Below are 27,935 nucleotides of genomic sequence, written 5' to 3' on the forward strand. Positions count from 1 at the left end.
AGGCTACAAAGACATTATAATCCCATATTGTAGTCTTAATCTTCATAGTCCCCACAGACAGACGGACACACACGCACGCGCACACGAAATCAGTGTCATGAGTCAAAGCATAGACCTAAGGCATCTTAGCCCAGCAGGGAAATACTGAACAGAGGCTTGTCATGAGAGGTTATTCATGACCTAGGCTATGCCTTAACAGAGCTTGCTTAAATGTATTGTGTGGTATTCCGTCATCAAGTTCTAAAGCTTGCAGTTAACACTGTTCCCGCCTTCCAACATGTTGCTGAGATGACACCCTCAGAGTGTATGCTGATGATCCTTGTGATGTCTCAATGGATGAATGAATGAGTCTACCGACGAGAGGGACCTGTACCACTGACACACTGGCCCATTCATTGTAAACACATGGGTTCAGGTTGTCATGTAGCCTACCTGTGCTTCCATGTCAATCTATTACACCACCAAGACCAGTATATTCCCTCAGAGTCATCAGTAAAAAACACACAGAACATTAGGGATACATTAGGGATCGAATGCCTGACGGTATTCTAATGCAGATTAAATCAGGCCAATATTGGCAATGCCAATAGCCTACTAAACACACACACAAAATAAACACAAATAATATATATAAATATAAATATACAGGAAATATAATATAATGTATATAATATGTAGGAAATATAAGTATTCTGTATGGGGAAGCAATTTTTATTTTTATTTTTTCAAATAAAGAACCTCATAGGATGAGTGTCGTTATTTTAGTGGTTTTATCGGATTTTAGTGTTTATCGGACAATAACAATATGGTCCCAATGTTATTGTGGATAACATACATACAATTTAACATACTTAATGTCCTTCTGGATAAATCAAGTATCTATCTATCCATCCATCCATCCATCCATCCATCTATCTACAATTCAAACCAACACAGTGTTTTGTACAGATTCAGAACAGTTTTATATAAAGGCATCATTGTGGCAGAAGTTGTTTATAAGGCACTCTATGGTGGTTAGTACCAGGTTGTTAGAGTTAAGACAATATGTGCAACAAGCTGGATAATGATTCCAGTGCAGGCTCAACATTCTGTTATTTTCCAGTGGCTTAAAAATGAGCATACAAATGGATTCAGAATAGTGGATCAACTTAAACATTTTAGTGCATAAAATCTAAACTGTTATTCGGAATGTATTAAACGATCAGGTAAGCTCTGCTGCTGATGCACTCTCGTGGCTGTTCAGGTGAGGTTCCATAGCAAAGGTTGTAGAGTTGGAAGATCATCCCTCGGTGTAGATACAGGACAGTTGGCTGGGACAGCGCTCCATGCCACCAATGTGTAGGTAGCTGCCGTCGGATCCCTGCAGGCCAGGGTCAGTAAGGAAGTCCTGTGACATGCCATGGGTGTCATATACTGGCAACACATACAAGGAGCACAAATAGTTTTTGTTTTGTGAAGCAAATTAATTACATTTGGTTGGAATTGGGAAGTTTCTGGCATTGTTGTAAAGCAATCTGATCATATTCAGCAGTTCAAAAATTCCATGCAATATCTATGATACTCTTCATGCATAGGCATAGCATGCAATACATTGTTTTGAACTTTGCATTCTTTTTTTTAAAAAAGGTCTCAAGGTCTTTAAGAGGTCTCATAATTTTTCTGACAAAGTAAACAAAAATCATGATGTAAGCTGAGTCTCATCCTATCCAAAATGAAAGGAATGCAAGAAAAAAACTTTTTTTTCCAGTGACATTGTGTGATAGATATATCTATCTACAGACTGTATTAGATTACACTGTTTTACTGTGTGATATGCCAATTCTTTAGTACATCTTAGACCCTTTCATTTGTTGTTTTGAATTAACCCAATGCCTGTGCTAACCCACAGCTAGCACCTCATACAGCTTGATGGTTTTTTGAGCCCCCACTGTCGACCTCAAGGCAGCGCTGTCATACCTAACCCTAACCCAAACCCTTGCCTAATCCTAGTGTCTTCCAGGCAGCACTGCCTTGAAGTCGACAGTGGGGGCCCAAAAGACCATATATCCCTCATACAACAATGCACACAGTGTGTAGACATCTGTGACTACAGTATATTATGGCTGATATGTTTAGTTAGAAGACACAGAAAGCAAAATGTGACAGGTAAATTAGCATCATTTGGAGGCAAATAGAGAATATTTCGCAAATTAGTCAACACACACACACACACACACACACACACACACACACACTAAATATACCTGGGAAATCATGATACATCTAGGCCTACCATCAAGAAGACATCAACTCACCCGTGATCCCTGAAAGAGCTCTGTGCACTAAGTCCAGATCAGATTGGGAGGTGGTGGGGACAGGCAGGGTTCCCCCACAAGCCTGCATCTGCATGATGGAACAGGCCGCGGTCAGCCCTGTAGTCAGTGGTGAGTCATCGTATGATGGGGCACATGCCATATGGATGTGGCTGGAGAAACCTGGGTATCAAGAATAATCTACTCACAAACATGTCCACATTCCAAATTTGTTGGATTTAAAAATGGGAACGGCTTGTACTGATGCAACTTCTTCTGACGTACTACGCTTGAACCCTCCCGTGCACACACTGGCTGTGCATACAGGAAACATCTTCGAAGCAGCACATCTGACGGCGTAAAAAAAAACTGCACTCGTCATCGGGGCATGCTGCGTTAATATTTCTGAGACATGCCGTGGATTATTCCGTTTTCTGGGAAAAAGAGTGTAGCACCCGATGGTGTATTCTCTGACTGTAACAAACACCTGCTGCTCCAGCGACAGAGAAATGACATGATTCATTCATCACACTCCAGGGGGCCTACTCTCAGATGCCCTGCCCCGGGATGGAGCATGACTAAGACCTGCTAACTAACTAATGACTAAGACTTCGGGCCCTATCATGACAGTCAAAAGCGCATCGTCACTCGTCAAAAGCTTATGCAAATTTAGTAGGATGTGTCCAGTCCACATTGGGAGGGTTTTCATTATCAAACGTTGAGCGCATGGCGCAACAAGGTGTTCCTAGGTTTTTTAATCAGTCATGGGTGTGTTTGGGGCGTATAACATCATTTAAACCAATGAGAATGACATCTGTCATTCCCCTTAACGGCGCAAAGCTCGATGTCAAATAAATGCATCGGTATTTTGACATTCAACTGCGCATTTGAAGGAGGCTGCTTGCGAGACCATATGGAATTCCACTAAACCATGCTTTACTAAAAACCTAGCATAGCCTTCACGCATTTGCACTCCTCTATTATTTGAACTCATTGGCAAAGTGAAACTAATTTCACCATGGTGTCAGTCAACGACAAGACAGTTATATGCTGTTCACTATTAACTGACAATGGGTTACCATCGAAAACATTGCTCAAATGACTGAATAAAAAACATTAATCCTGCAGAGGAGTTGCTTATATCTCGTGACAGTGCATCTTCAGCTGTGCTCCATACGTGTCCCTCGCCTCTCTCCTAATCACTTTTAATCGTCATTACCAATTTGCAAATGATGGTGAATAACTACTCATCATGAGATGTACAGTATTTCGTAATATCTTTATTCTAATTATGTTTCCCATTGTAATCGTGCAATTTGTAATCTTTTGCATGGACGTGCGCTGGTGTGCGTTCATGAATGATAGAAGGATGGTGCGTGCACCTGCCAATATGACTGTTGACAATGCGCTCTTAAAATAACATATAAACTCGCCATAGACTTCTGATCTGATAGCGATTTTTAGACAATGCGCCAGGCCACTCCCTAGGTTGTTAATTGCCACACCCCTGGGCGCATTGTTTAAAAAATAAATGTGCAAAATACCGAATTAAACTTGGTGCCGGGTGGAAAACGAGTTTTACGCCATGTGCCGGGGTCCAAAATATAGCCCTTCAAGTGTCCAAATTGATTAATGTCAGCTTTGAAAGACTAGCATTTTATGAATGAATGTAAGTTTTCGAGGAGGAGTATAATATTTGCGCCTTGTTGTTTCTGTAAATACGGAGTAGTAAACATGGGAGTCACCTCGCAGGTGATCAGGGAGGTGTGTGTCGGGAGGCGCCAGGAGAGGCTGAGTTCGGCGGGTTCTCTGGAGATCACCTGTGCCACAGGGGCGATGGGGAGCTTGCAGGTGATGAGGTGAGGGTGCTGCAAATCTGCGGAGATGATCAAAGAAGGCCACACAAATGTCTACACACATTTTGTTTTATTCTTATCAATTTTCGCATTGAATATTTTTGCTCTGTGTAATGTATAGTTACAGGTGTAGTGTAATCAACTCAATTTATACGTCTTTTGTACTGTCTTCATTATTGATCTATTGATCCATGCTAATTGCTTTTTGAAGATAAAGAAAAACTTGAATGCTAGAAAAATAATTTAAAATAATGATGGTAGTAAAATTCCTTTCAATACCTTTAAATCTAATACTAATTCTAAATTGTATAATGAACCACATGTCATAATGCAGAGTTTTGGGTATTTCATAACAGTTTTAAAAAAAAAAAGATATTGAATTAAATGTACATGCATGATTTTGAGTCCGTGCTCAAAGATATTATAAGAAACAGACACATAGGCAGAGTCAATATTTATATTAATCTTTTAAACTTTTTTTTTTTTTATCCATGGTTATATATAAATTATTATTATTATCATTATTATTTTTTAATAAAAATTCAATTGAATCAACAGTTAAAAGTTTAGGAAATGGATGAGTTTTGCATTCAATTATGATTCTTGCCATAATCAAGCAGTCGTAGTTATATTAATTGTGGGATGCATGGAGTGAGAAGTTTGGGTTCCAAAAATCATGGGGTCTTCTTTTGGAGTGGAAAAAAAATAGATGAAAACATCTGTGGGATTTCACAATTGATTTCACATCTACAGAAGTAATTACATCAAACCTCTTTCTTCAGACATGAGAAAACAGATCTTTTCCCCTATGATTCATTTATTAAATTCCTCAGTCACTATGTTTGGTGTCTATAGCATCCGTCAATGCAGACTCCTTAGGCCCAATGTGGCAGCACAAGGCTTGTTTTCGGCGTCCAATTGTATCCTTGGGACCCTGTTGTGAATGCTTCGCCTACTGCTGGTACTCAAACAATTACCACCAGCAAGTGGTTCAGAGCATCTGGCTCCGACAGTACAGAAATGGCCCTCTCCCTCTTTCTCTGCCTTTGAAGAGCACCGATGAGCGAATGTGTTTATATGGGCAGACACAGAAACGGTGTTGCAGTGTTGCGTCCAAAAACTCTACAAAACACCACCCTACCCCCCTCCCCTCCATGTTTTACTTTTTTTTGGGCACAGCTGATGCTTAAAGGGCTTACAAAGGCCCATTGGGCCCCTTTTCAAAGGCGAGAAAAATGGTGCTTTATTTTAAATCAGATTATTCCAACTATGAGCTTACTGCCATAAAGCCATGACAACCAATGTTTTTTAAGCACTTAATTGTTTCAGATCAGAGTAAAAGGGAGAGGAGTGTAGGAGTTTTGAAATCAGTCATAGCAACCCATTGTGTTGCTGCAAACTCCAAGAGAATTTAAAGTAGATGTGTGTGAACAGATGTATAATTGTGTGCGCACACGTTGTAAGTGTCCTTCAAGATGTGTCAGACACCAAACAACAATTTAGTTTTTTTCCCCTGCGACTTCAGTCGCTGCCCACCAATGTGGCTTGTAACAGGACCTTCATAATTGTGCCAAGACCTTCATGCATTCCTGCATTCTCTTGCACTAAATCACATTGAACCTACCAGAAATCAAACTGTTTTCATAAAGTTGATTTTCGTTCACGTGAAGAGTTAGGGGCAGCCGTGGCCTACTGGTTAGCGCTTTGGACTTGTAACCGGAGGGTTGCCGGTTCGAACTCTGACCAGTAGGCACGGCTGAAGTGCCCTTGAGCACGGCACCTAACCCCTCTCTGCTCCCTGAGCGCCGCTGTTGTTGCAGGCAGCTCACTGCACCAGGATTAGTGTGTGCTTCACCTCACTGTGTGTTCACTGTGTGCTGAGTGTGTTTCACTAATTCACGGATTGGGATAAATGCAGAGACCAAATTTCCCTCACGGGATCAAAAGAGTATACATACTTATACTTACTTACAGTTTTATCTTTGCCCTGCAATTAATCTACTTCAGATTTTCTCACTGGAAGTGGTGAGAGAGTGCAACAGTGGTGACTATTAGGGCAATCAGCAAGAGCTGTCATTATCCTGCAGCCAAAGCCAGGAAATGGAACAACTAATAGCTAATGTTCAAAAGTCTTGTTAGGCCTGTTCTGCTCATAAAAATTAATTCCCAGTCATAATAATGTTTTTTTTTTTTGTTGTTGTTGTTTGATTATTGATTATTGAATAATCAGATCAACAGAAGAAAAGCAATGCACAAGCACTGTTTGTAGTTCAGGTATCTGAAAAAATCCAGGAGCACTGTTTGTTACTTTGTATGTTGCATAAGAACAACAGCATCATTAATACGATTTGTGTTTAATTTGTAGAATTCATTAAAGGTAGGGTAAGCGATAGTAAACGATTTAACACTTTTCAGTTAATATCTCCTCACGATCCATTAGCTCTCCATTCTCTGAGAACACTGTAAAAACATTCTTATTCAATCCTAGTGTTTCTCGGGGAGCACTATAATGCAGGTTGCTTTGAACCAAAGAATCTGCTAAGACACTTAACATTAACAAACACAACACAATGAATGTCATCCAGTATTGCTTACCCTACTATACCTTTAATGAATACATAGTGTGTATATATATATATATATATATATATATATATATATATATATAAGTATACTAAAAAGAATAAAAATAAATCAAGGAATGCAGTTAATATATATATATATTGATTTCTTTTTATTCTTTTTAGATTTGCACTGTACTAAATCCGACCTATGCTCACTTAGTTATTAAACGACTGATTATATGCTGATAAACCATAGCACAGTTAATGCAAACTCCCTCAGGAAGCGGTTAGCATGTGAAAGGTCTGATGGTGTGGGCCGGGCGTGATACCTGCAGGAGTCGTGCAGAGGGGCCAGGATGGGCACACGTGGGCTGCCCTGGGCTGTGCAAGGCAGTGGGGCAGACGCTTTGCTGCTGGACCGGTTCGGTGAGAACACACCTATGGCACCACAACAGTGAAGAGCGAGCCGTTAGGGAAAAACACACAAGCAGTGGTGAGACGCCTCGCCTCCCCTGTTCAGCCTCTGTTTCGCTGTAACAATAGACATTCTTTTTTTGTTGTAATCAAGCTACATATCACACCTCTAATGTATGTCTGTCAAACACAATTTACTATCAAGCATTAACCGATGTTGCTATTTAGTCATGCTACAGCACTGTGGGTGGTCATTAACAGCCTCCTGAATATCACAGAAAATCTATGAGAAACAAAATAATTGTTTACCAGAATACAAGTCCTTTGGTGGATCAGGAGATTGGCACAGCCTGTCAATCATATCCATGGGGGAGAGACAAGCTTGTAGTGGCTGGATCGTCAAGCACTCTGATAGTCCATCCTGGCTCAAATCTGTGCTTTGCCTTAGCTACAATGAAAAAGAAGACAGAAGAAAAACAATGACTTGTAAGAATGCTGAGAAACAGATATGCTATATGCAATTAATGTAATGCCTTGCAGAGTAAAATGGGTAGCCAGGAATGCCTAATCTGCTACCCACCAGACATGTAAAAGTAAAACACATTTCTGAATCCTTAAAGTAACCCAGAACATTCTCAAACTCAACAGAGGAATTTGGTTGATCCTTACTGTTGTATGTTTTTGGAGACTACAGTAACTAGTCTGAAAGACATCACTGATTTCAGAGGTAATTGTTTGCTGTTATTGTGATAGAGGTTCAATTTGAAAAGTGGTGCTAGAATGGCTCCCTGGTGTGCAATGTAATGGGTCTGCATTTTTTCCTTAGGCCACATGAATGAATAGCTTATGTAAAGAAATCAAGTTTTTTTGCCATGGCCTTAGGAGGGTTATGCAACAATGACCCTTTATGCCCATCACTATAAGTACAAAAAGAGTATGCACGGTAGAAATCACATATCTAAAGCAAGTCGAGCTTACTTTCAGTGGCTTGTCAAAAACAAAACAAACCATTTATGAAAATCTTCCACAGAATCTGTTGCATTTGTGACATAGACAATGTGGAGCTGTCTTTGTTTTCTTTTTTTTTCTTACTTTTTCACTTTTTTTAGAAACGGCTTACCTTTACTTGCCGTAACTATGGTGATGTGACCTTTCTTGTCATTTTTGTGTTCATGTGTTAATGAGCACCGCACCTACACACGACAGTTAACAAGTTCCAGTTTGAGGAAGCATCTGTGCATGGCCTTCCCCCTGTGCTAGGCAGAGCTAACGTGTGTTGATAATGTGTCTAAATGAATCCTGCACATGCCTCCAGAGAAAATGACAGAATAGAACAAAACATTGTCACTCTAAGAAATGATGTCTTAATTAGCCTCTGAGACATAAAATGGAGATGTTTAATATCGTTTTATGCTACAGATCAGAGCTAGTGAGCGGAGCGCGAGCGAGCGAGTGGAATTTTGTTGGAGCGCGGAGCGCTTTTTTATTCAGAGACCAGAGCGGCCGCTCTGTTCAGCTCCAATTTCGCTCCGGCGCCGCTCACACCACGAGTCTGAAGTATATGCCCAAATCCACCTAGAACTCACGTCTTCATAATGAAACTAAGACCTTTACATTTCAAAATGAGGACACTTGTCGTGATGTAACGGATTTGTTGCTGCAGCTAGGGGCAGAGGCCGCGTTCAGTGCCTAGCATTCAGAAACTGGAGCAGAGACGCAGGCCCCAAAAAGCGCACACTCTAGGCAGATCAAACGCATACACACTACACATACAGGGGTGGACGCAGCCTCCCACACAAAAAGGATCACACACGAGGAAGACCCAAAAGGGTAACACGCTACACTAAAACACGGACATTAAAACAGTAAATAAAGACATTAACACACACAAACAACCCCCAGAGTTCTCCCCCGTATCCCAGAATGCATTGTCCCAGAGTCCGTAGCACATAGTCCAGCTTGCTGACGTTACAGTGAGTTCGTTGGGGATGAAGTCGCTAAATATTTTAGAAAGGAAACTGAAAGTCATAGGGCTTACAAGCGTACTATTCCTACAAAACAACTAGATACAAACAATGTAGAGCAAGAACAACTAGCCTATGTCATGACACTGTTCCAGTGAGATTTATTTTGGAATTTAAGAAGACACATTTCGCAGAAACATGAGTGTGCTGCGGAGAGCAAAGGAAAACATGAGCAATTTGAATGGCCTATGCTTTAAGTAAGGCTGAAGTAAAACTTGGACGCTAAACCTGTATTATTTAGGCAATTAATCCCACTGATCCCTTTAGTTTGAGGCTTATGTGTACGTTGCCAAGCTTGTTCGTTGTTGCACTGTCGGTGTTGCATTAGGCTATCTTTCACAATACATGTTCTATGAGTGACATTGCCGTTTCTCTTAGTTCTTTGGGATTTAAGTTTTCTAAGGTGACAATTCGGCTTGTAGATTATTTCTCCCTCTTTTAAATTGGAGCGAGCGTGGAGCGATTTCACTGGAGTGGGAGGATTTTGAAGTGGAGCAGGAAGCGAAATTGAGCGGAGCGGCCTTACTTGAATTTGAGTGGAGGAGTGGCCGAGTGAACAGCCACCTGAGCGAGGAGCGGGATATTCGCACCGCTCAGCTCCGCTCACTAGCTCTGCTACAGATATACTGTAGGTTATGCTACACGTGGATGCTACAGATATAGGTTATGCTACGTGGAACAGTATAAATGACATTCTAAAGAAATATGTATTTAAACTGTAGTTAATTGGAGTGGGGCGGGGGTGGGGGGCACTTAGCTATCCATGTCCACATCCCTGTATGCATAGCTATTCCACATTCCATATATTTGTTTTGTCATAATCCAGAACAATTTATGGCCATTAAAGACTGTTTATTCATTGTCAGTCTCCCACGATGAACTTGAACTGATGAATTGCCTGAGTTGACACAGACCTTTTTCCTGGCCTGCTGCTCCTTGCTGGAGTGTGACTTCACATGTTTGCGTAGAGAGCTTGGGTCTGTGTAACGCTTAGAGCAACCCTGCACCTGGCATCCGTACGGCTTCTGTCACCCAAACAAACAACCAGAAAGGAAGCACGATCATATTGCATTTCATCTATATGGACACTTGATGTTGCCACTGCCACAGTCTGCCAGCAGAAAAATACATATAAAACATATACATGTTTAGCTGATGGAGTCTATGGTGTGTAGTCCACTTTCCTCCATGGAGGCCAGGGTAACTGAATGGTGGAGGAAGCACTCACAGTGTCGAGGTGCGTGCGTTGATGTTTGGCACGGTCGCTGGAGTTGCTGAAGGCCTTGTGGCAGCCAGGGTGCTGGCACACGTAGGGCTTCTCCCCTGTGTGGCTGCGCAGGTGAATCTTCAGGTTCTCCAGGCGGGAGAAAGCCTTCTGACAGCCTTCAAACTGGACCACACACACAAACACACAAAACAACATCTTTATAATGCTGATTCATGCATTAATACTGATTTGACTTTCCCTTTAATTATATGATTACTGATTTGATTTTCCCTTTCATTTTATACGAGGCATTGTAAAGTCACTTGACTCAATTCATTCTTCAGGCACATAGATGCACATTATATCCATAATGTGCATCTATGTCCGCATCTATGTCCACAAAAAGATCAGTGTAGTCCAAACATACTCCAGATGCATGCCTCTCCCACACAGGTGAATTTTGTGTGACACTGAGAGGTCATACCCACAACACAGCTGTCCCCAACACTGGTGTGACCTGCCATAGGTGAGAGGAACCAGCAGGGGACAGTGTTTACTTTAACTGGCGAAGGCGAGGGCACACACCACACAGCAGCACACCTACAGGTCAAGGTGATAATTCTCACATGTTACAAGCAGGCTCACGTTCACAGCATCTATTTTTTAAAATTTTCTTTTAAAATGTTTTATACTTACTTCACAGCCATGGCTGCGACCAGACTAGGTAACATTCTCTCACTGTTGTCTCATTTTCATCAAGTCCTTCAAACCGTTTGAACTTGTATTCTGTTGTCTGGCTGACTGGACTGCTTGTTCAGAGGAATGTGAGAAAGCGTTTCCACAGTATTTTACATATTAAGCTATTACGTTAATGACATCAGCCCTGAGGTATGCAAGTCATTAAGTGGAATTTGCCTACGCTCCAACCTTTTGTTCTCTCAGTTCTCGAGCATTCCCATGGAAGAATAACTCAGCTTTGGAGACTTTCCGGCCAGGACATGCTCTGAGTGATGAAACCACTGACCTCTTTTTAACAGGAAGAGAACGGCCACAGCAGGGTTGTGCACAATTCGAATTGCAATTTTGCTTCCTGTTTGCTACCTCAATTGAAATGCAAGAGAAATTCAAGAATTGAATTGGAATTTAAGAGCCAGTTTCAATTCAATTCTGGAATTTTGCACAAGCCTGGGCCACAGAAATGATGATGATTACCTTGTAATTGTGTGACCACAATTAAAAAGAATAATCGTTTGAGGCTACGTGAGCATTGCAACATTGCATCTAGGTCAGCTGTGGATCTTTCTCTGTCTGCTGGAAGAACTGCTCTCTGTCTGGTCTTTTGAAACTTAAAAGCTTTTTAGCAGGTTTGTGTGTGAAGGGCTGAGCGGAGGGATGTTTGTTGCGGGGACCAGGGTCAGGAAGGTTATATGTAGCTTTAGTGCTGGATTCACGCTAAACTGTTTTTCATAATATATTGCTTGAGTGCTAGAGATAAACTATTGTGATTGACAGTCATTGATAGAATCTTAATCTACGTTTACACATTAAATGTGTGTATTTAGTCTGATAGTCCATCAGAAATGCCACACAGCAACAATTCATTGAACTTCCCTTCACACTGGGCATGTATTCAGGGCCTGTGCCATTCATTGGCTTTCTACAGCATTCATTAGCTTTCTATTTATCCTCATACCTGCCGCCTGCTCAAAGAGCCCAAAGTAAACAGCTTATTAAAACGGGGGTACAGGACTTCAGAGAAAAGTCACAAAATAGGTACGGAACTGCTTTCTAGATTACTCCTCTCTTAAGGCTACTTAAAAAACAATAGTATGAAATTTACCTAAAACTCCTGAGTGTGAATGTTCATCTTACTAAATCACTTCTGGTCCTATCTTCAGACCTTCTTGGTCTCAGAAGGCAATTTGTTTACAATGATCCTTTAAACGGGTCCTTGCTGGGCACTCACTCCATGAGCTCTTAGCACCCTGACAGCAGCCATTGGGGTGTAAAGTTATAACCTCGGATTTGCTGTCTGATCATTAGTGTGGTGAACCAACCCCCTGAACAATCAGAGGTGTCCTCTAAGAGGCAGCAGAACAAATGGCTGGGGAAAAGGGGAACAGGATCCATAAGGCTTTTGCCCTGGGGCACAAGAGAGGGAGGCAGGGCACAACACACACACACACACACACACACAAACAAAGGCACAGACACAGCCTCAGACATCAACCGTGTGCCAGTGGCACAGAGGAGGCCAATGGATGCAAAGCAAACGGCCGTCCGGAGGAAAGCTTGTCAGACGAGTCGTTATTTAATAAAGCCTGACCCCCCCCGCTGGCCGCTGCTCAGACAAGCGTAGCTGAATAGCCAGAGCCGTGGGCCCAGTGCGCGGCTCTGTGCCATCACGCCGCCTGGAGCTGACAGGCCAGGCAGACAGCCATGTTCACGACAGGCAGGCGGTGGTGCGGGGATGCCGGGACCGTGCCAACCGTCTCAAGTCTGGCAGCACCTCTCTAAACACACACCTCTGTCCTCAACTCCACCCGGCAGTCCCCAAACACTACCCCCCAACAAAAATATGCAAAAACTGTCAAACTTTGCCGTATACATCCCGAGAGCACAAGCTCTAACAATTGTTATCTCCCAAACACACACACATACACATACACACAGATTTATCAACAAATGCATGGGCAGTTCTGTAAACCATCCAAACCCCCCTGAAAAAGAGCAGCCCTTCCTTGTCAATCATCATTATGCTATTACCTCCTATATTAAGCACTTCTCCAATCGCATACTCTCCTAGCTTCAATTATGAGGTTTAGTTTTATCTTCACGCAGAAAACTGATTCTTAGCAATAGTTATAAGTTATTTTTATCTTTGATATGTTTGAGTGCTTTACATCAACTGTTGCCAAGGAATGATTGCTGCTGTGATAGGCTTACAGCTGTGTGATATATTTAGGCAGATTAATTAATAATGTGTAATTAATGAATAGAGTTTAGAATTTTTTTTTTTTTTTTAGTTTTATTAGTTGTCCTCAGAATCAAGTAAAACAAATCAAGTAAAGTAATATCTGCTGAAAGAGGATCCTTTTTTGAAAACAATTGTTTGAGAAGGGGAAAAAAAATCCCGCTCCTCGATTCAATAAAGCCCGCTAAAATCCTGGAAGCTTTTTCAACAGTTCTTACAAGGATAGAGTTTCAAGCTTTTCCTACCGGAGTGAACTAACTGAATTAGTTCAGTCTAACTGATCTCTATGAGTTTACGCACTGAGGCACATTCACACACAACCACACCACCCCATGTCAAATCAGGCAGCACATCAGAGTTGAGATTAACATGGCCCTCATTGTAAAGAAGCACCGCTAGCGAAGTCTGAGCCAGGAGCACACGCAGTGTGTGTGGGGGCAGGAGGAGAGGGAGAGACCCATCTCCATCAGGGTTTTGAGAGTAAGAGGATAAGAGCATTCCACACCATGTGAAGTAGACAAATCGTGCAGTCTGTATAATGTGAACCTTTTCTGTGGGTCATCTTCCGCAGAAGAATCCTTAAAGGTTCTAACGAGCCGCATGTGAGGAAGGGTTCTTCGCAGATTCCTTTTGATGGTAATTTCCATGGTAGTGAAGAATGTTATGACCCTGATTTTTGTTTTGTTTCTGCCATAATTGTTTATCCAGGGAAGGTTACTTGTGCCTTAGTAAACGACTACCAATAACATACAAAAATTGGATTAAAAAGTGCTGATTAAATCAAATAGGTATAAAATAAAGTGAAAACACTTTGGATGGTTCTGTAGAACTGTAAGCTATTATACACTGATACTCTAAATAGCCTCAAAAAACTTTCACAAAGAGGGATCTAAAGTGGACCGTTTAGAATTCTACCTAAGCCAAGAAACCCCTGTTTTGTAAAAGGCTATATGCAAGAGTAGAAAGAGCACAATCACTGTATTCAATCCCAAGAGCCTTTCTACATTCTGAAACCAGCATTAAACAATGGAACTAAGTGGTTGAAAGTCTTCACAGCCACCAGGGTAGAGATGTCAGTCCACCATAATTAATGGTACATTCAGCCAGTGTAGAGGCGGCAGCCTCCTTCCTGCCATTTTGTTCGACTCAAGGGGCTATTAACGAGGACCGAGAGCCAGAAAGCAGACTAGATTTTTTGTTTTCAAAGTGATTTTGATTTCTTTACATAAAGTACACAATAATGTGACTAAAACAAGCATACACTCGCACATGAAATGCAACATAATTTGGCCACACAGGTTTTGCTAAATATTAAAGGCAAAAACACATCCATCATAATCTACGTCTGTGAGTAGTTACAATTATCAAGCAGTTAGGAGAAATTAGTAGATGGAGCAGATTTTGGTTTAATGGAATTTGCAGGGTATGATGGAGTGAACTAATTTATGATCCAAGATTGCAGGTGGCTGGTAAAGTGCTTTTTAATATCACTTGTCTGGCTGTTATCAGATGATATTTAACTAGATTGTTTTTGTGCTAAATCATGGTGTGTTAATAGGAGTCAATAGGAGACCTAAAAGCTTATTTAACCTTTCCCTTTACAAACAGGGGAAGGAGAGCAGTGTGTGCAGTGAACATGGAATGGGCCAGGTTAGACATGTCATGACATGCTCATAGCAACGTACAGAGAATGGAGTGTGTAATGTGATCTGTGTAATAATGATCGAGTGGTGTGTGTGTGTGTATGTCTGCCATTCTTCTCTGTGTGCCACTGTCAATCACACCTGACAGAAATGCTAACGCTGTGTATTTCTGTTAAAGAAGCCATCTCCCTTGAAATGTTCAGTTGAGGTGTGTTTTTGAGGGATTGAGGATTCTGTTTTTTTTTTTAACAAAAAACCTCTTTTGGTCTAGAGTTACAAGCGACCTGAAAGCATTGCGCGTCTCTGGTCTCCATGGACACGGGGTCTGGTTTTGAGTAATAAGTGAGAGTTTGGAATGAAAGGTCGCCCCGCGGGTATGCACGCCGTCAATGATCGACATGGTGGGTGAGACGAGGCGAGGGGAGGGATGCAAAATGCCCCATGTCTTACTCATCTGAACCAGGTGTTCTGCCCAGATGGACTAGTCAAAGGGCAAGAGCACCTGCTGCTCCTCTGGCTCAAATGTCCAGCCTGGCTGTAGGTGAAATTACACCACTGTAATTTGGCTTTCAAATTATTTAAAAAAAAAGTATTATCTTTTTTCTTCGCTGAATAGGTACTAGCCTAGTTAAGAGCACTTGAGACTCTCAAGAGAGCTTCAGTCTGCGTCTCACTTCATTCCCTCCACCCCTATTCCAGTAGCGTGCTTTGCTTTTTGTTTTTTCTGTTCAGACATATCGCTCTAAGTCTGTGGCTGTAGCTCCATGACTGACAGCGGCTTGGCTGCCGCAAGCGCACTCAGTAGGGGAGAGCCTCGCAGCAGGAAGTGAGGCGTTCGCCTGCCAGTGCTTCAGTCAGTGCAGGCCCTTTTGTAGCGATTTAATAACTACATAACTGCCTAAAAAGGGCCCCATGGTAATCACCACAGTCTGGAGCCTAATTAGGCTCATCGATGGCCAGAGTTAAGAAGAGACCCAACCCCTCAAAAGCTGAATTCAAATCTCTTGCCTGACGCTGGATGAAAGCAGGAGGAGGAAGTAATGTTTTTCTTGTGCTCTTAACATGATCAGTGTCCTTCATTTGTCCCTCTACAGGAGCTGATGGTCCATGAGCTTGATAGTGCTAAAAGACAAGGGCTCAGAGATGGACTTCATGGAGATCCTTTTAACATGGACATCCTTTTAACACATCTATCATATAGATACAGCTGATTGTCATCAAGGTCCTGAGTCATATAGAACCGTATGACCCAGAGAGCAAGGGCTGGTGGACCAATGCCGGCCCACTGGGGCAGATCTGTTGGTCTGCTGACATTTTGCTCAGTGGTTTTCCTGCGATCCACTGACGGGTTGCTGACAAACGCCCCACCGCCAATTATGGTCCAATTTCTTTTTTTATTCATTCAGTTTTTTCTCTTAATATTCACAAGTTAAAGTAAAGGTGATGATGGCCCAACAGTGGCTCAGAAGTGGTACACCTCCGGCGGCTAGCCACTGAGCGTCCAATATCTGCAACTCTGATTTTGCTATTTGGGTGTGTTGTAGATGTTTAGATATGTTCTTTATTGTGTACAAACAAACTATTAAAGATGACCACTACCAGACTATTTGACTAAATATCTACCTGAGAAGTTGCTAATCATCATTGTAACAAACCTACAGTATGGCAGTCGGAAAGGGGCAAAACAGGGACAGTATAAGAGAGACTGCTGGTGTCTGGCTGTGCATTGTACCGTGCACTTGTTGGGCTTCTCCCCTGAGTGAACCCTCATGTGGATGAGCAACTTGTAGCGGGCGTTGAAAGGCTTCTGTCTGCGCGGGCATCCTGCCCAGTAACAGGTGAAGTCCTCTCCCTTGCGCTGGTCCACGTGAAGCTTCTCGATGTGCTTCACCAGTTCCTCTCGCTGGCTGTGGGTGGCGCTACAGTCCACCCAGCGGCAACAGTAGCCTCCACTGAAATCCTCCTGCTCCCCATCCTCATCTTCCACTATGGGGCACGATGCCTTGGGAAGGCTGCTGGGGCTAAGGCTCTCCTCGCCATGCAACCCCAAGGGGCCCTCAGGCTCTAGAGGATGCCCCAGGATGGGCAGGTGCTTGTGGGAGTGGTAAGGAGGAGGGGGCCCCCGTGGAGGAGTGGGAGTGTGGATAACCGTAGCCAGCTCTAGCTGCAGCTGTAAAGACCGATATACGCAGTCATCTCCACCATCTTGTCCCTTCATGCCTCTGTCCATGGAGAGACCTTCAGTGGGCAGCTGTTGCTGTCCCACCACCATGTTGGCTAGCTGGCCCTCCAAGGAGCCCATCTGCTCCAGTCGCTGCATGCGTGCACACTCAGGGTCCGGGTGGTCGTCTGTGGTGACGGACACCGCCAGCCTGGCGCCGAGTCTGGGACTGGGGATGCAGCTGCCCTTCACCCCCAGGAAGTGACCGCACACCTCGGACTGCTGGGGTGACGCCATCGCAGCCCCTGGCCCCAGCAGGTGGGACGCCGGCGAACTCCGCGAGCCGTTGATGTACGCCACCAGCGAGGTGGGCGAGGTGCGGATGACCGAGTTCAGGTCGATGCCGATGCCGTCCGACATCGGCGACATGGACAGCGCCCGCTTCTTTGCGCGCGCGGGAAGGCGGGGGCTGCCGGCGTCGCCTCCACCACCGAACAGGTACGAGGGCAAGGAGGTCGAGTTGGAGACGCTGGTGGCCCCAGACATGGCTGTGCCAGGCGGGAGGGCGAGTGTCTCTGGGCCCTCCTCTCCGATCGCGTTGGAGCACGGTTGTGAGCACAGAGGGGGGAGTACTCGGTAGCCATAGGGCCATTCTTGCCGGCCGCTCCGGATGGACAGCGTGTCAGGAATGCTGAGAGTTGTTGAGGCAAGAGATTCCCTTGATAGCAAAGACCTGCCAGGGCAAAAGATGGTAAACAGCAGAGGTTACAGTATGTTTGCATCTTCTTCATTATGCTTCCCTGCAGTGTAATTTCCCCTAGGGATCTATTTATCTATCTATCTATCTATCTAATATACAGTACAGTTAAAATATGGTCAGCTTCACATCTGTATATTTCCAAGTAAATACCAAACAACTGGCTACACATCATCATCATCATCCTGAATACAGCTCATTTTGTGGTGGCTAGAACACTTCCACACTCACACTGTTACTCTGAATTAGGGCTTAACATTCAGTGCATTTTATCCTAAAAAGACAAAAAGAAAATAGCAGAGAAGGCCAAACAAAACACCTTATAAATGTCTCCATTGTTCTTGCTCCTACATTGGTGAGCAGAATTTGCTTCACATTAAGTTAGTGTCACTTTCTAGTACAAGATACTAATCCATTCCACACAGTATTCTATTATGTCACGCCATCTGTAGGTATTACTTACCTGGTATCTGTAAAAGGCACGACCAGACCAACAGAATGGGAGAGGACCGAGGGTCCAGTGCTATGGTTAGGCTGGTGTGAGGGGAGTCCCAGACTCTGAACAACCATGGTGTTATTGGTCACCTGCAGGTTTACATTGGTGGGGTGTTTGTTGACATTCCCCTGTGGTAAATGACCTACAGTAGGAAATATTGAAGGAAATAACATTTGTTCAGTGCCAGTCAAAGTGGATCTGACATTGTTTAATAAGGCTGAACGGAAATAAGAATAAAAATGAAACCCAATGGCCACTCACTGCTCTTAACCAGAGACTTTTTAAATGAGGACACACTTGAGGATCACTTAAAAAATCCTCCAAATGTATGGGGACAGTTTGTAAAACACCAAGATGGCGATTGTCTACACATATCATGCCCCTTCCCCCACCAAAAGCCAATTGTTGGCTGAACAGGAAGTCCTGCCCTGAAAGGACTTTGGATGCTATGCTCCATCATGGTGATCAAGTGCACTATGACATTCACACACCATTACCAAGTCCAAGCCCTCTCTAAAAACCACACACACACACACACACATCCCAGACTGCAACATCACACCCTAGGATATCCATAACCATTTTGATTCTTCTGTAAACAACACAGAGATTGATGGAGTATTGGTCTAGCTCTGAGAACTTTAAAGTATTGCAATATCCAAAGTACTGCAGCATTAAAAGCCTGGAGCAGTGACTAGGTTTAATGATTAAGGATGTAGAGAGCAAGCGGTCATATGGGTTAGAAATCCCCTAATTGCAAAATTTTCAACATCAGGTTAATAATTAACTTCTTAATCTGCACAGCTTCCTCAAACCCTCTCATGAGTGGCACAGTCAGTGGTTTAGGAGAACTGGCCTCTTAATTAAAGAAGCATGCCAGCTTTTGGGGAAATTAGCCTATACACCAGTTAGCCTATAGCTAAAAGAGGGCTAGGCTAACTGATGCATCTCACTTCCAATGAATCATGCTAAGCTAGGCTAAAAGTGTCAATTAGGCTAAAAGTTCTTGCACACACAGAGAAGAGAAGATTATGGGTCATCTTATCTAATTCTGAGTAGACGGCAAATTTCCCAAAACGTTCCTTTAAAGACTTCAACAAAAAAAAAAAAAACAATTAAACACATATCAGCTGACTGGCATGACATTGCACTGCAATTTTGTGTGTGTGTGAGTATGTGTGTGTGTGAGAGAGAGAGAATGGATCTGTTTGTATGATCTGCTTGCTATATCTTAATGATACGTTTACACACGTATCCAGACTGACGAGATCACCTGCTATTTCCATCACTAAAAAAACACTGAAAATAAAGAATGCTGTGAATATCACTTTTGTTTGTATTTGTGAGCATTTTCTCTTATAAAGAAACAAATAAATATCTGTGGTATTCCCATAAAGAGACGCTTTCTGCTCTGTTAATTACGAATGAGTTTTTTCCTTCTTGTTCCCCAGTCTCAATGGCTCAATCAATGGCTCGCTTGAGCGCCAGCTTTCTGCTTGGTTAATTATACAAAATATGAGAAAGAGGATTGAGAGAGAAGACATGGTGTGGGTTGTTAGATGTCATTGAGGTGAAGTGAAGTATGAAGCTTGCTATGTAAATCAGCGGCACTCACTTATTTTGGCAGCAAAAATGCAAGTATCTTTTATAGACCCTTTCAAGAGAGTTCCATTATCAGCATCATAGTTGGTCCCACAAGGCTTCTGTTTTAACATTCCATATGTTATCTTAATGCAGAGGAAGTAGATTGGGAACCAAATAGAACAATCAAGCATTGTTTTTGTTTTTATTGTTGAAAGGGTCTATACTGTATATAAACCTCCCTGATGTGCTTATACGGTATTTCAATTAATCAGTATAGTGGAGCTCATGCAATCCCTACATGCGTGGGTAAATTGCCTCTTTCAACTAGGCTGATTTTGTGTACAAATTGATATGGTTGGGAAGGGTTAGTTTGGTGAAATGACCCATAGTGTTTATCTGTGTAGGTGTGTGTATCTCAGAAGTGGCCAAGCAAGATGAGTGGGATTGGGAAATGTTTAACCGGGAGAGACACTTGCAGAGTGACCTGCACTTCACAGACACCATGATGTTTCATGTTCCGGTCTACTGAGCTGAGAAATATGGTAATGCTGGAAAACAACAGTTCCTTTGCCCAAGAAACCAAGCTTTTGTCTTTAATACAGAGTCTCACCTCCAATGTTGTGGAAAATCCATCAGACCTGACTGTCAGAGCTTTATTTGTTTTTACATGCTAAAAGGGCCAAAACATGCTATTCAAATTATATTTTTTCATATTTAATATTAATATTTAGTATGTGTTATTAATATATATTAAATATATCACTGCTGATGTGTACATACATGGATTGAATGGACACTTTTGGACGTAAAGGACGCTGATTGTTGCAACTCTGTCATTATATTAAGTGCAAGCATACTGATGTGGATGACTGGACTTGAACAGTAACAGTTTTACGCTTCTCCCCCCAAAAAATACAATTGGCTCAATTTCTCACCTTTGCCACCACCAGCCTCTAGACATTTTGCTTTGGCTCCCTGTTTTGAGCAGGAGATAGAGGCTGCAGGTGGAAGAGACAGGGATGATGCCTGTTTCCACGACGATTGCGGAAAGCTGAGGATGTCATGACTCTTCCCATTAGTCAGCACCTGTCGGCGAAGACTAAGGCTGGGAAACAGGACCGGACCTCCGAGTGTCTGAGACTGGACTCCCACACCTGGACCAGAAGGGTGGTGGAGGGCGCTCGAGCAGGATGGGTGACTCTGGACCCCTCCGGGGGGCAGCTGTTGACCAGTGAGTGCACCCAAGGCATGTGGAACATTGGAGGGGGACACCATAAGGTTGCAGGCTCTCCCGTTCATGTCTTCCACAGCTGGGCTGATTAGAATGACATCCCTTTCTGGAGCAGATCAGATGAGGAGAACTCTTTCACAAGTGGTCAAAAGTGTAACAACAGTGCAGTTGATATAAAAATATTTTTGTATATGTTTATTTAAAAAAAGAATACTATCATCTAGCAATGTATTTATCCTTGAGCTTTCAACTTCCTCATATCAACCAATATAATAGACTATAGTTTTGTTATTTACCAGAACTTTCAAATCATATATCGAAGTTTGAGTTCGAGTTTGAGTCAGTGCACAGCAGATGGCACGCTGGAGATATTAAGTAACTACATGTCAGATAACTTTTTCCCCGAATAACTTCTGGAGCCAATATTCCAAAATCATGGCATATAAAACGTTTTCTAGTCTAATGTGTCTCAGCAAGTTCTAAGCTACTGTAAGATTTCCAGGTAACATACCTGAAGTCTTCTCAGAACTCTTTCATGATCCATCACATTCGCACTCTCGCAGTCTCCAAAGTTTACAATCCAAACTCGTAGTGAACCCAAGCAACACTACTGATCCCAACCAGTGACTTGTCAACGGCGCCTCTCATCGGTCTTCTGAAGTGTTGGTATGCCACTTTGCTCGTTGCTATTCATTTTCAGGAGCACCACGCATACTGAGCATAATGATAATCGTCTCCAGGGGCGCACATTGGTTAGCCTTTAGCTTGCTGCATTAAATTGCGATGATGTCATTATGGATCAGTCTAAGTTCAGCAGTTTGGTATTTTAATGAAGAATATTTGGGATTTTCAGACCGTAAACAATTAATTATTAACTTCCTATGGAGTTTAATCTACAATGTGCGTGCGCGTGTATGACTACTTTTAAGCGCAAGAACGCGCGTGAAAATTTGGAGATTTGAGAGAGCGTAGTTTGAACGTCCATATGAGTAGGCTAGGTTATGCTACTCACCACGAAGTGCAACTCATGAACCAGATACTAACTGGCTTGACTTCTTGCACTTCTTGTATTTTTCATTTTCTTGATGGCAAACGTGGACAGCTTCAAGCTTTTTGTTTGAGGCACCGTTCTACTCAGATTTTGGTTTTGACGCAAGAATGTAGGTTTATGATAGACTAGCCTATATATTTATCCTACCACCATGTCTTTTGAAAAGACCCATCTAGAACTTAGAACAGAATTATATGCGACACAACATGGTCCGTCAGCCATCGGCCTATATTTTTTCTTGTGCAAATGTTTGTGTACCTGCGGTAGTTTGACATCCGTCACCTTTCTCCTTACACTTAGCTGTGCCTTACTCCTTTCTACCAGCAATTCGAGTGTTTGCACAGCAAGTGCTGCACACCGTTGGCATGGCAACTTTGTGTGTGTTCTAGGGTGACTTGGGAAGGTAAGAGTGAAGGTAGAAGAACAGTAGAGAATTTCTATGCGCAGTTTAACTATTCGTCGGCAAACATTGTAATCACATGGCAACCTATTTATTACCTACTCAAAATAACGTGGTTACAGTACATTACATGATTTCTATAGTACCCTATGTTTATTTCACACACGTGGTGGTCCTGGGTCTGCCATGGCATGATGCGTGTATAGGCTACAAGATAATCCTTATGACATCTAAATAGCCTACAACATTTATAGCAAATGCCCATTGTTTGAGAGGGAGAAAAAAAAACATTCATTTTTGACCATTAAGATAGCCTACTCCTGGTTTAGCACTAAGGGTAAAAGTAAATGTTTTGAAAAATGAGGTGCATTGGCTAGGCCCAAATAAGGAGTTTCCACTCATGCATTATGTAGTGCAGTGTTTCTCAAAGTGTGGTCCGGGGACCACTGGTGGTCCGCAAGCTATCCCAAGTGGTCCGCGAGCAGACGTTGTAAAAAATAATATAGATGAGTTGTTTGCAATATTGAACCAACTTGTATGTAAATCCAAAGTTCTGCAATACTGCCTATGTAAGCTATGACAATTTAAATCATATGAATCCTCTGACATAATAAGCAAGGTGCAAAGACAATAAGCAAGGTGGTTCAGTGAGTAGGCCTATTGTGTCTATTAGCCAGGTGGTCCGTGAGGTTTTTTCTAATGGTTAAGTGGTCCTTGGTCTGTAAAAGTTTGAGAAACACTGATGTAGTGGATATGTAGACCTATTCTAGGCTACAGCCTACTGATCAACATTGAAATAAAAAAAATAGTGGCCGCTAGTGGTGATATATTAGAAAGTATCTTTGATGCATTCCTCATTTGGAAGGTTTCAGTGACTGCCCCGGTATCAAGAATTGAATATTGGGTTTACAACGCTGATGAAGGCGAATTGTGTTTGGAACTGGTGTGAAGCATGCCTACAGCTGGGATGGATGTTGGATGAATACATGTGTGACTATATAATTCTAGATTTTGTTTAAAGTAGATTGTTTTTCGATATCTGTTCCAAAAGGTTTCAGCCAGCAGAGGGCACTGCCTCCATAGAAATGACAGAACCTTCAAAATGTTCAATATTCATCTCCTCGTTGCCTTTCCCATTTAAACTCCACCACCATTTCACCAGTAACCCAGAGATATGGTGTATTACATGTCATGTATTACAGACCTGTTTTTTCCATTGCTGTGTGTGTGCAGAGAGAGAGGGAGAGAGGAAGAGATGAAGTAGGCTATTAGATTAGCATAGAGGTGGAGAGGCTGATATGCTGTTGCAGCAGATGAATGCACTACTGAGCTCTCTGACTCTCAAAGAATCCATTTCCATACTTGATGGTGGTTGCAGTGCGACTAAAAGTAGCAAATCACCCTGGTCCCCGGTCATCCATTTCAACGTCAGCGTGAAAGACTTGCTAATTCTTTTAGGAAGTTCTATTGCAATATTCACTTAAAGCAACTCCTGAGTGCTCGCTTGTCATTATTAATCCTCTTCTCCTCTCTAATGACACACAGTCAAACTCAACCTTTCAGTGCCACCCATTTAGCTTGACTAGAGTGTTGTGAATAATCGGACTGATCCATTTCTTCAACCATTCATCTTCTCCTCGTTGTCTAGAGCTTTTAAATTCCTGCCCTAAATCGTGGAACAGGATGTGATAATTTAATTAGGTAATTCATACTGGTCGTGCTTACTATGGTAGCCTAGAATACTTAATGTGCTTACATTACAAGATGCAGGAGTTAAGATCTCAGCCACACCAGAAACAACAAAGCAAACACACGGATCAATGCAGCACACTGTAATACAGTCCTCACTAGTCAATGCAAGGGTGTATTATTACTAAGTGCCTTTTGAAGTCATCTGTCTGAGCCACATAGATTTCAAAGCCTACCCCTCAAGGAGGAAAAGGTTATTGTGATGGCATTTTCAATCCACTCACTGATAGGGAAGCAGAGCCAGCATTCTCTCCCTGTTTCTCAAAGGAAGCTGTGTTTCTTCTAAAGATAACAAAATATTGGAGCTATAGCTAATGTGGCCAGTTTAAGGGGTCATTGTTAAAAGCGAGACACTCTGGTAGAAAAACAACCTTTTCTAAATGTTTTTCTAAGTTAGTCATCGGAGGTGACAATACAGCATTAGTCAATAGATGAATAGGTTTACCCTGAGTATTGTTAGCACGTCATTTACGTCACACAGCTGTCTGTCTGTGAGTGCAATCAATTAAGTCTCACATGCTAGTCTGCAGTGCGCAAACAGAATATATTCAGATATCCGATAGTGAGTCAGTGACTATTAGTGAACCCTGTATTCTCAAAAGTTGTACTGAAAAGCTCAGGAAGTGGACATATTCACCGGTGTTTGTTAATGATTTACACAGCTGTGGGGTTCATGGGTGAAGCCAGTGTGGCATTTGTGGGTAGGTGCCCACATCAAGGACTTGAGGTTTGACTTGTTTTTGTTGCTGATTGGATCATAAATGGCCAGCAGCGAAGAGGCATGACCAAAGAATTTGATGGTACTTGTTGGTGCCCCCTCATCAAGGGTTTGTGTTTTGTTTGTATATGTTGCTGACTGGTTCATAAACGGACACAGCAACAAAGAGGATTGACTGAAGAGTTTGTTGATATTTGTTGGTGGTCACATCAAGCAGGCTTGTGGTTTGACTGGTTACATTACTGATTGAATCAGAAACGGCCACAGCAATGAAGGAATGACCAAAGAATGTGTTGGTAGGCCCCAGCTGTGGCGCAACTGGCTGGGGCACCTGCACCATACGCCGGCGACCCGGGTTCGATTCCCGCCCCGTGGTCCTCTCCAGATCCCACCCTGACTCTCTCTTCCACTCACTTGCTGTCACTCTCCACTATTCTGTCGCATTAAAGGCATAAAAGCCCAAAGAAATATACTTAAAAAAAAAAAAAAATAGAATGTGTTGGTATTTGTTGGTAGAGCTCATGAGTGTGGAGGGAAGGGAGTCTGGGACGGCAGGTAGCACTGTTGAGCCTTCTGGAGGTGTCTACACCTGCTGTATAGCGTCTAATTTAATGAAACACCCATGAAGACAGATGCCTGCTTGATAACCCCAGTGAAATGCTTTTAAAGGCTGCTCTGTTGGTGATGCGTTTTACCCGCAAAGGTTGAGTTGTTTTTTGTAGATTTTGTTTTGTTTTTTTGACGGTAAATAGGCTTGATTGTTGATTGGTCACTGTGTGAAATCCCTACTAGGAATTGACATCTCTCCTGTGTATATTTGTTTCATACATCTGGGGGAGCTGTCCATATAGTGTTCAATGTCAAGCATGTTTTCAATAAATTGAGAACATTACCACTGTGCTTTGATTTAGATTGACCTTTTGGGATTCCAGTGAATATAAATGTCTACACAGCGATGACGGATAGATTGGTCCTTTAGGCTCCACCATATCACTTTTGAGCTTGTGTCAACTCTCAGAGATTGTATATGGAATGCCCAAAAAATACAATTTAAAGTTTGGGACAGCCAGCCTCCCCCTTTGTCTTTAGGCTGTTGCAATGTTGACATACAGTAGAGTGTAGTGACTACACGTTTTTCATCACATGATAGATAGAGAGATAGATAGATACTTTATTGATCCCCAAGGGGAAATTCAAGGTCTCAGTAGCATACAGACATCACACACAACAAGCACTTACAGCAGAAAGGGTAAATATAAGTACATACATATAACAAAACTCCACTGTACAATAGAGACAGTAGAAGATAAGAAAAACTATCAAAACTAAATACTAAACACACTATATAAATTAAACTATATAAACACAGTGTGCTAGAGGATGATCAAGCATCGCTTGCAGTGACCGGGCCGGGACTGGCCTGTTCTGTGTGCATGATAAGGTGCTCAAGAGAGTGAGTGTCATGGTGAAGGTGCAAAAAGCAGTCCAACAGTGCAAGATTAAGGTCTAGAAACCAGCATAAATAATATGGACAAATAAGAGAGTAATGTATAATGTAGACAAGGTCATATAAAAACTGTCAGTGCAAGAATAGGTGTAGGTAATAGGGTTATAGCCATTCAGTATTGTAGCAGAAGCCATTGGTCATGTGTGCTAATATAGCATGAAAAACAGTGTAGCAGTAAAACAGTAGTAAGACATTAAGCTGTGGACAGTAGTAAAACAGTAGTGGGCAGTCAGTACTCAAACATGGAGAGGGTGGAGAGGCAAACAGACTATGCAGAGAAGTCTATCTCTCCTCTTCCCTTAAGTGAAGCATTGAACAGTTCAATGGCCCTGGGGACAAATGACTTCCTCAGCCTTTCAGTTGTGCATAGCAGTGAGCGAAGTCTCCAGCTGATCAAGCTCTTTTGCTTTATAATAGTGCTGTGGAGTGGATGACATTCATTGTCCAACATGTTGATCAGTTTGCTCAGGGTCCTTTTATCTGATATTGAAGTGATGCACTCCAGTTCAGCTCCCACGACAGAGCCAGCTTTCCTTACCAGCCTGTCTAGTCGCCCAGCATCCTTCTTCTTTGTGCTTCCTCCCCAGCATACCACAGCATAGAAGAGGACGCTGCAACAACACATCCAGAGGAACTTACTGCAGACATTGAAGGACCGCAGCCTCAGGAAGTACAGCCTGCTTTGCCCTTTCTTGTAGAGTGCTTCAGTATTTGCTGACCAGTCCAGTTTGTTGTCCAGTTGTAAGCCCAGATACTTGTAGGTATTTACCACCTCCACATTGAACCCATCAATGGAGACTGGTAGCAGAGCAGGCTTAGACCTGCAGAAATCCACCACCATCTCCTTGGTCTTTGAAGTGTTGAGTTGGAGGTGGTTGAGTTTGCACCACTGCACAAAGTTCTCCACCAGGCTTCTGTATTCATCCTCCTGAGTGGCAAAAGCTCAGGAGGATGTTTTATTCATACAGTATGTATGCAGCAGATACTGATAGAAATGGAATGCTCTGTGTTATTGCTATGGGGATTATGGGTGGTTGTGCTCATGCAGAGCATATCGCTGTCTGAATGGAGTGTTCTTGAAGACAACAGTGTCCCTATGAAGCCTAGTCAGCCAAACACTGATGGCATAATAATGACTGTATTCGGTGGCTGTTACATGCTGCACTTTTAAAGGTAAAGGAGGAAACGTATCCTGCTTACTGCATGTGTGGTAACTAATGAGCTGGAAAAAAAGAGGAATGGTGCTGTCCGATTGCAAGAGAGAGAAACACTACGTCGACTCTATTACCGGTATGTGACAAATATACA

General features: G+C 42.6%; 1 protein-coding gene across 4 annotated transcripts in view; it reads right to left on the bottom strand.

Moving 5' to 3' along the window:
* Positions 1 to 790: 790 nt before the first annotated feature.
* Positions 791 to 27,935, bottom strand: part of glis3 (GLIS family zinc finger 3) — a 33,340-nt gene continuing 6,195 nt past the window's right edge. The window contains exons 1-11 of one of the 4 annotated variants that reach the window (XM_048235460.1): positions 22,512 to 22,534; positions 20,907 to 21,308; positions 18,355 to 18,529; positions 16,706 to 17,867; positions 10,378 to 10,539; positions 10,064 to 10,174; positions 7,435 to 7,573; positions 7,041 to 7,149; positions 4,037 to 4,167; positions 2,295 to 2,474; positions 791 to 1,360 (exon numbers count right to left, since the gene is read on the bottom strand). In XM_048235460.1, the coding sequence (XP_048091417.1) occupies positions 1,194 to 1,360; positions 2,295 to 2,474; positions 4,037 to 4,167; positions 7,041 to 7,149; positions 7,435 to 7,573; positions 10,064 to 10,174; positions 10,378 to 10,539; positions 16,706 to 17,867; positions 18,355 to 18,529; positions 20,907 to 21,270 (2,700 nt within the window). In that variant the 5' untranslated portion in view covers positions 21,271 to 21,308; positions 22,512 to 22,534 and the 3' untranslated portion in view covers positions 791 to 1,193. Of the gene's footprint in view, positions 1,414 to 2,294; positions 2,475 to 4,036; positions 4,168 to 7,040; positions 7,150 to 7,434; positions 7,574 to 10,063; positions 10,175 to 10,377; positions 10,540 to 16,705; positions 17,868 to 18,354; positions 18,530 to 20,906; positions 21,309 to 22,511; positions 22,535 to 27,935 lie in introns of those variants that run through there. The other 3 variants (XM_048235462.1, XM_048235463.1, XM_048235464.1) reach the window with 3 other exon arrangements.

Source organism: Alosa alosa, chromosome 23 (assembly GCF_017589495.1).
Source record: "Alosa alosa isolate M-15738 ecotype Scorff River chromosome 23, AALO_Geno_1.1, whole genome shotgun sequence".
Taxonomy (NCBI): domain Eukaryota; kingdom Metazoa; phylum Chordata; class Actinopteri; order Clupeiformes; family Clupeidae; genus Alosa; species Alosa alosa.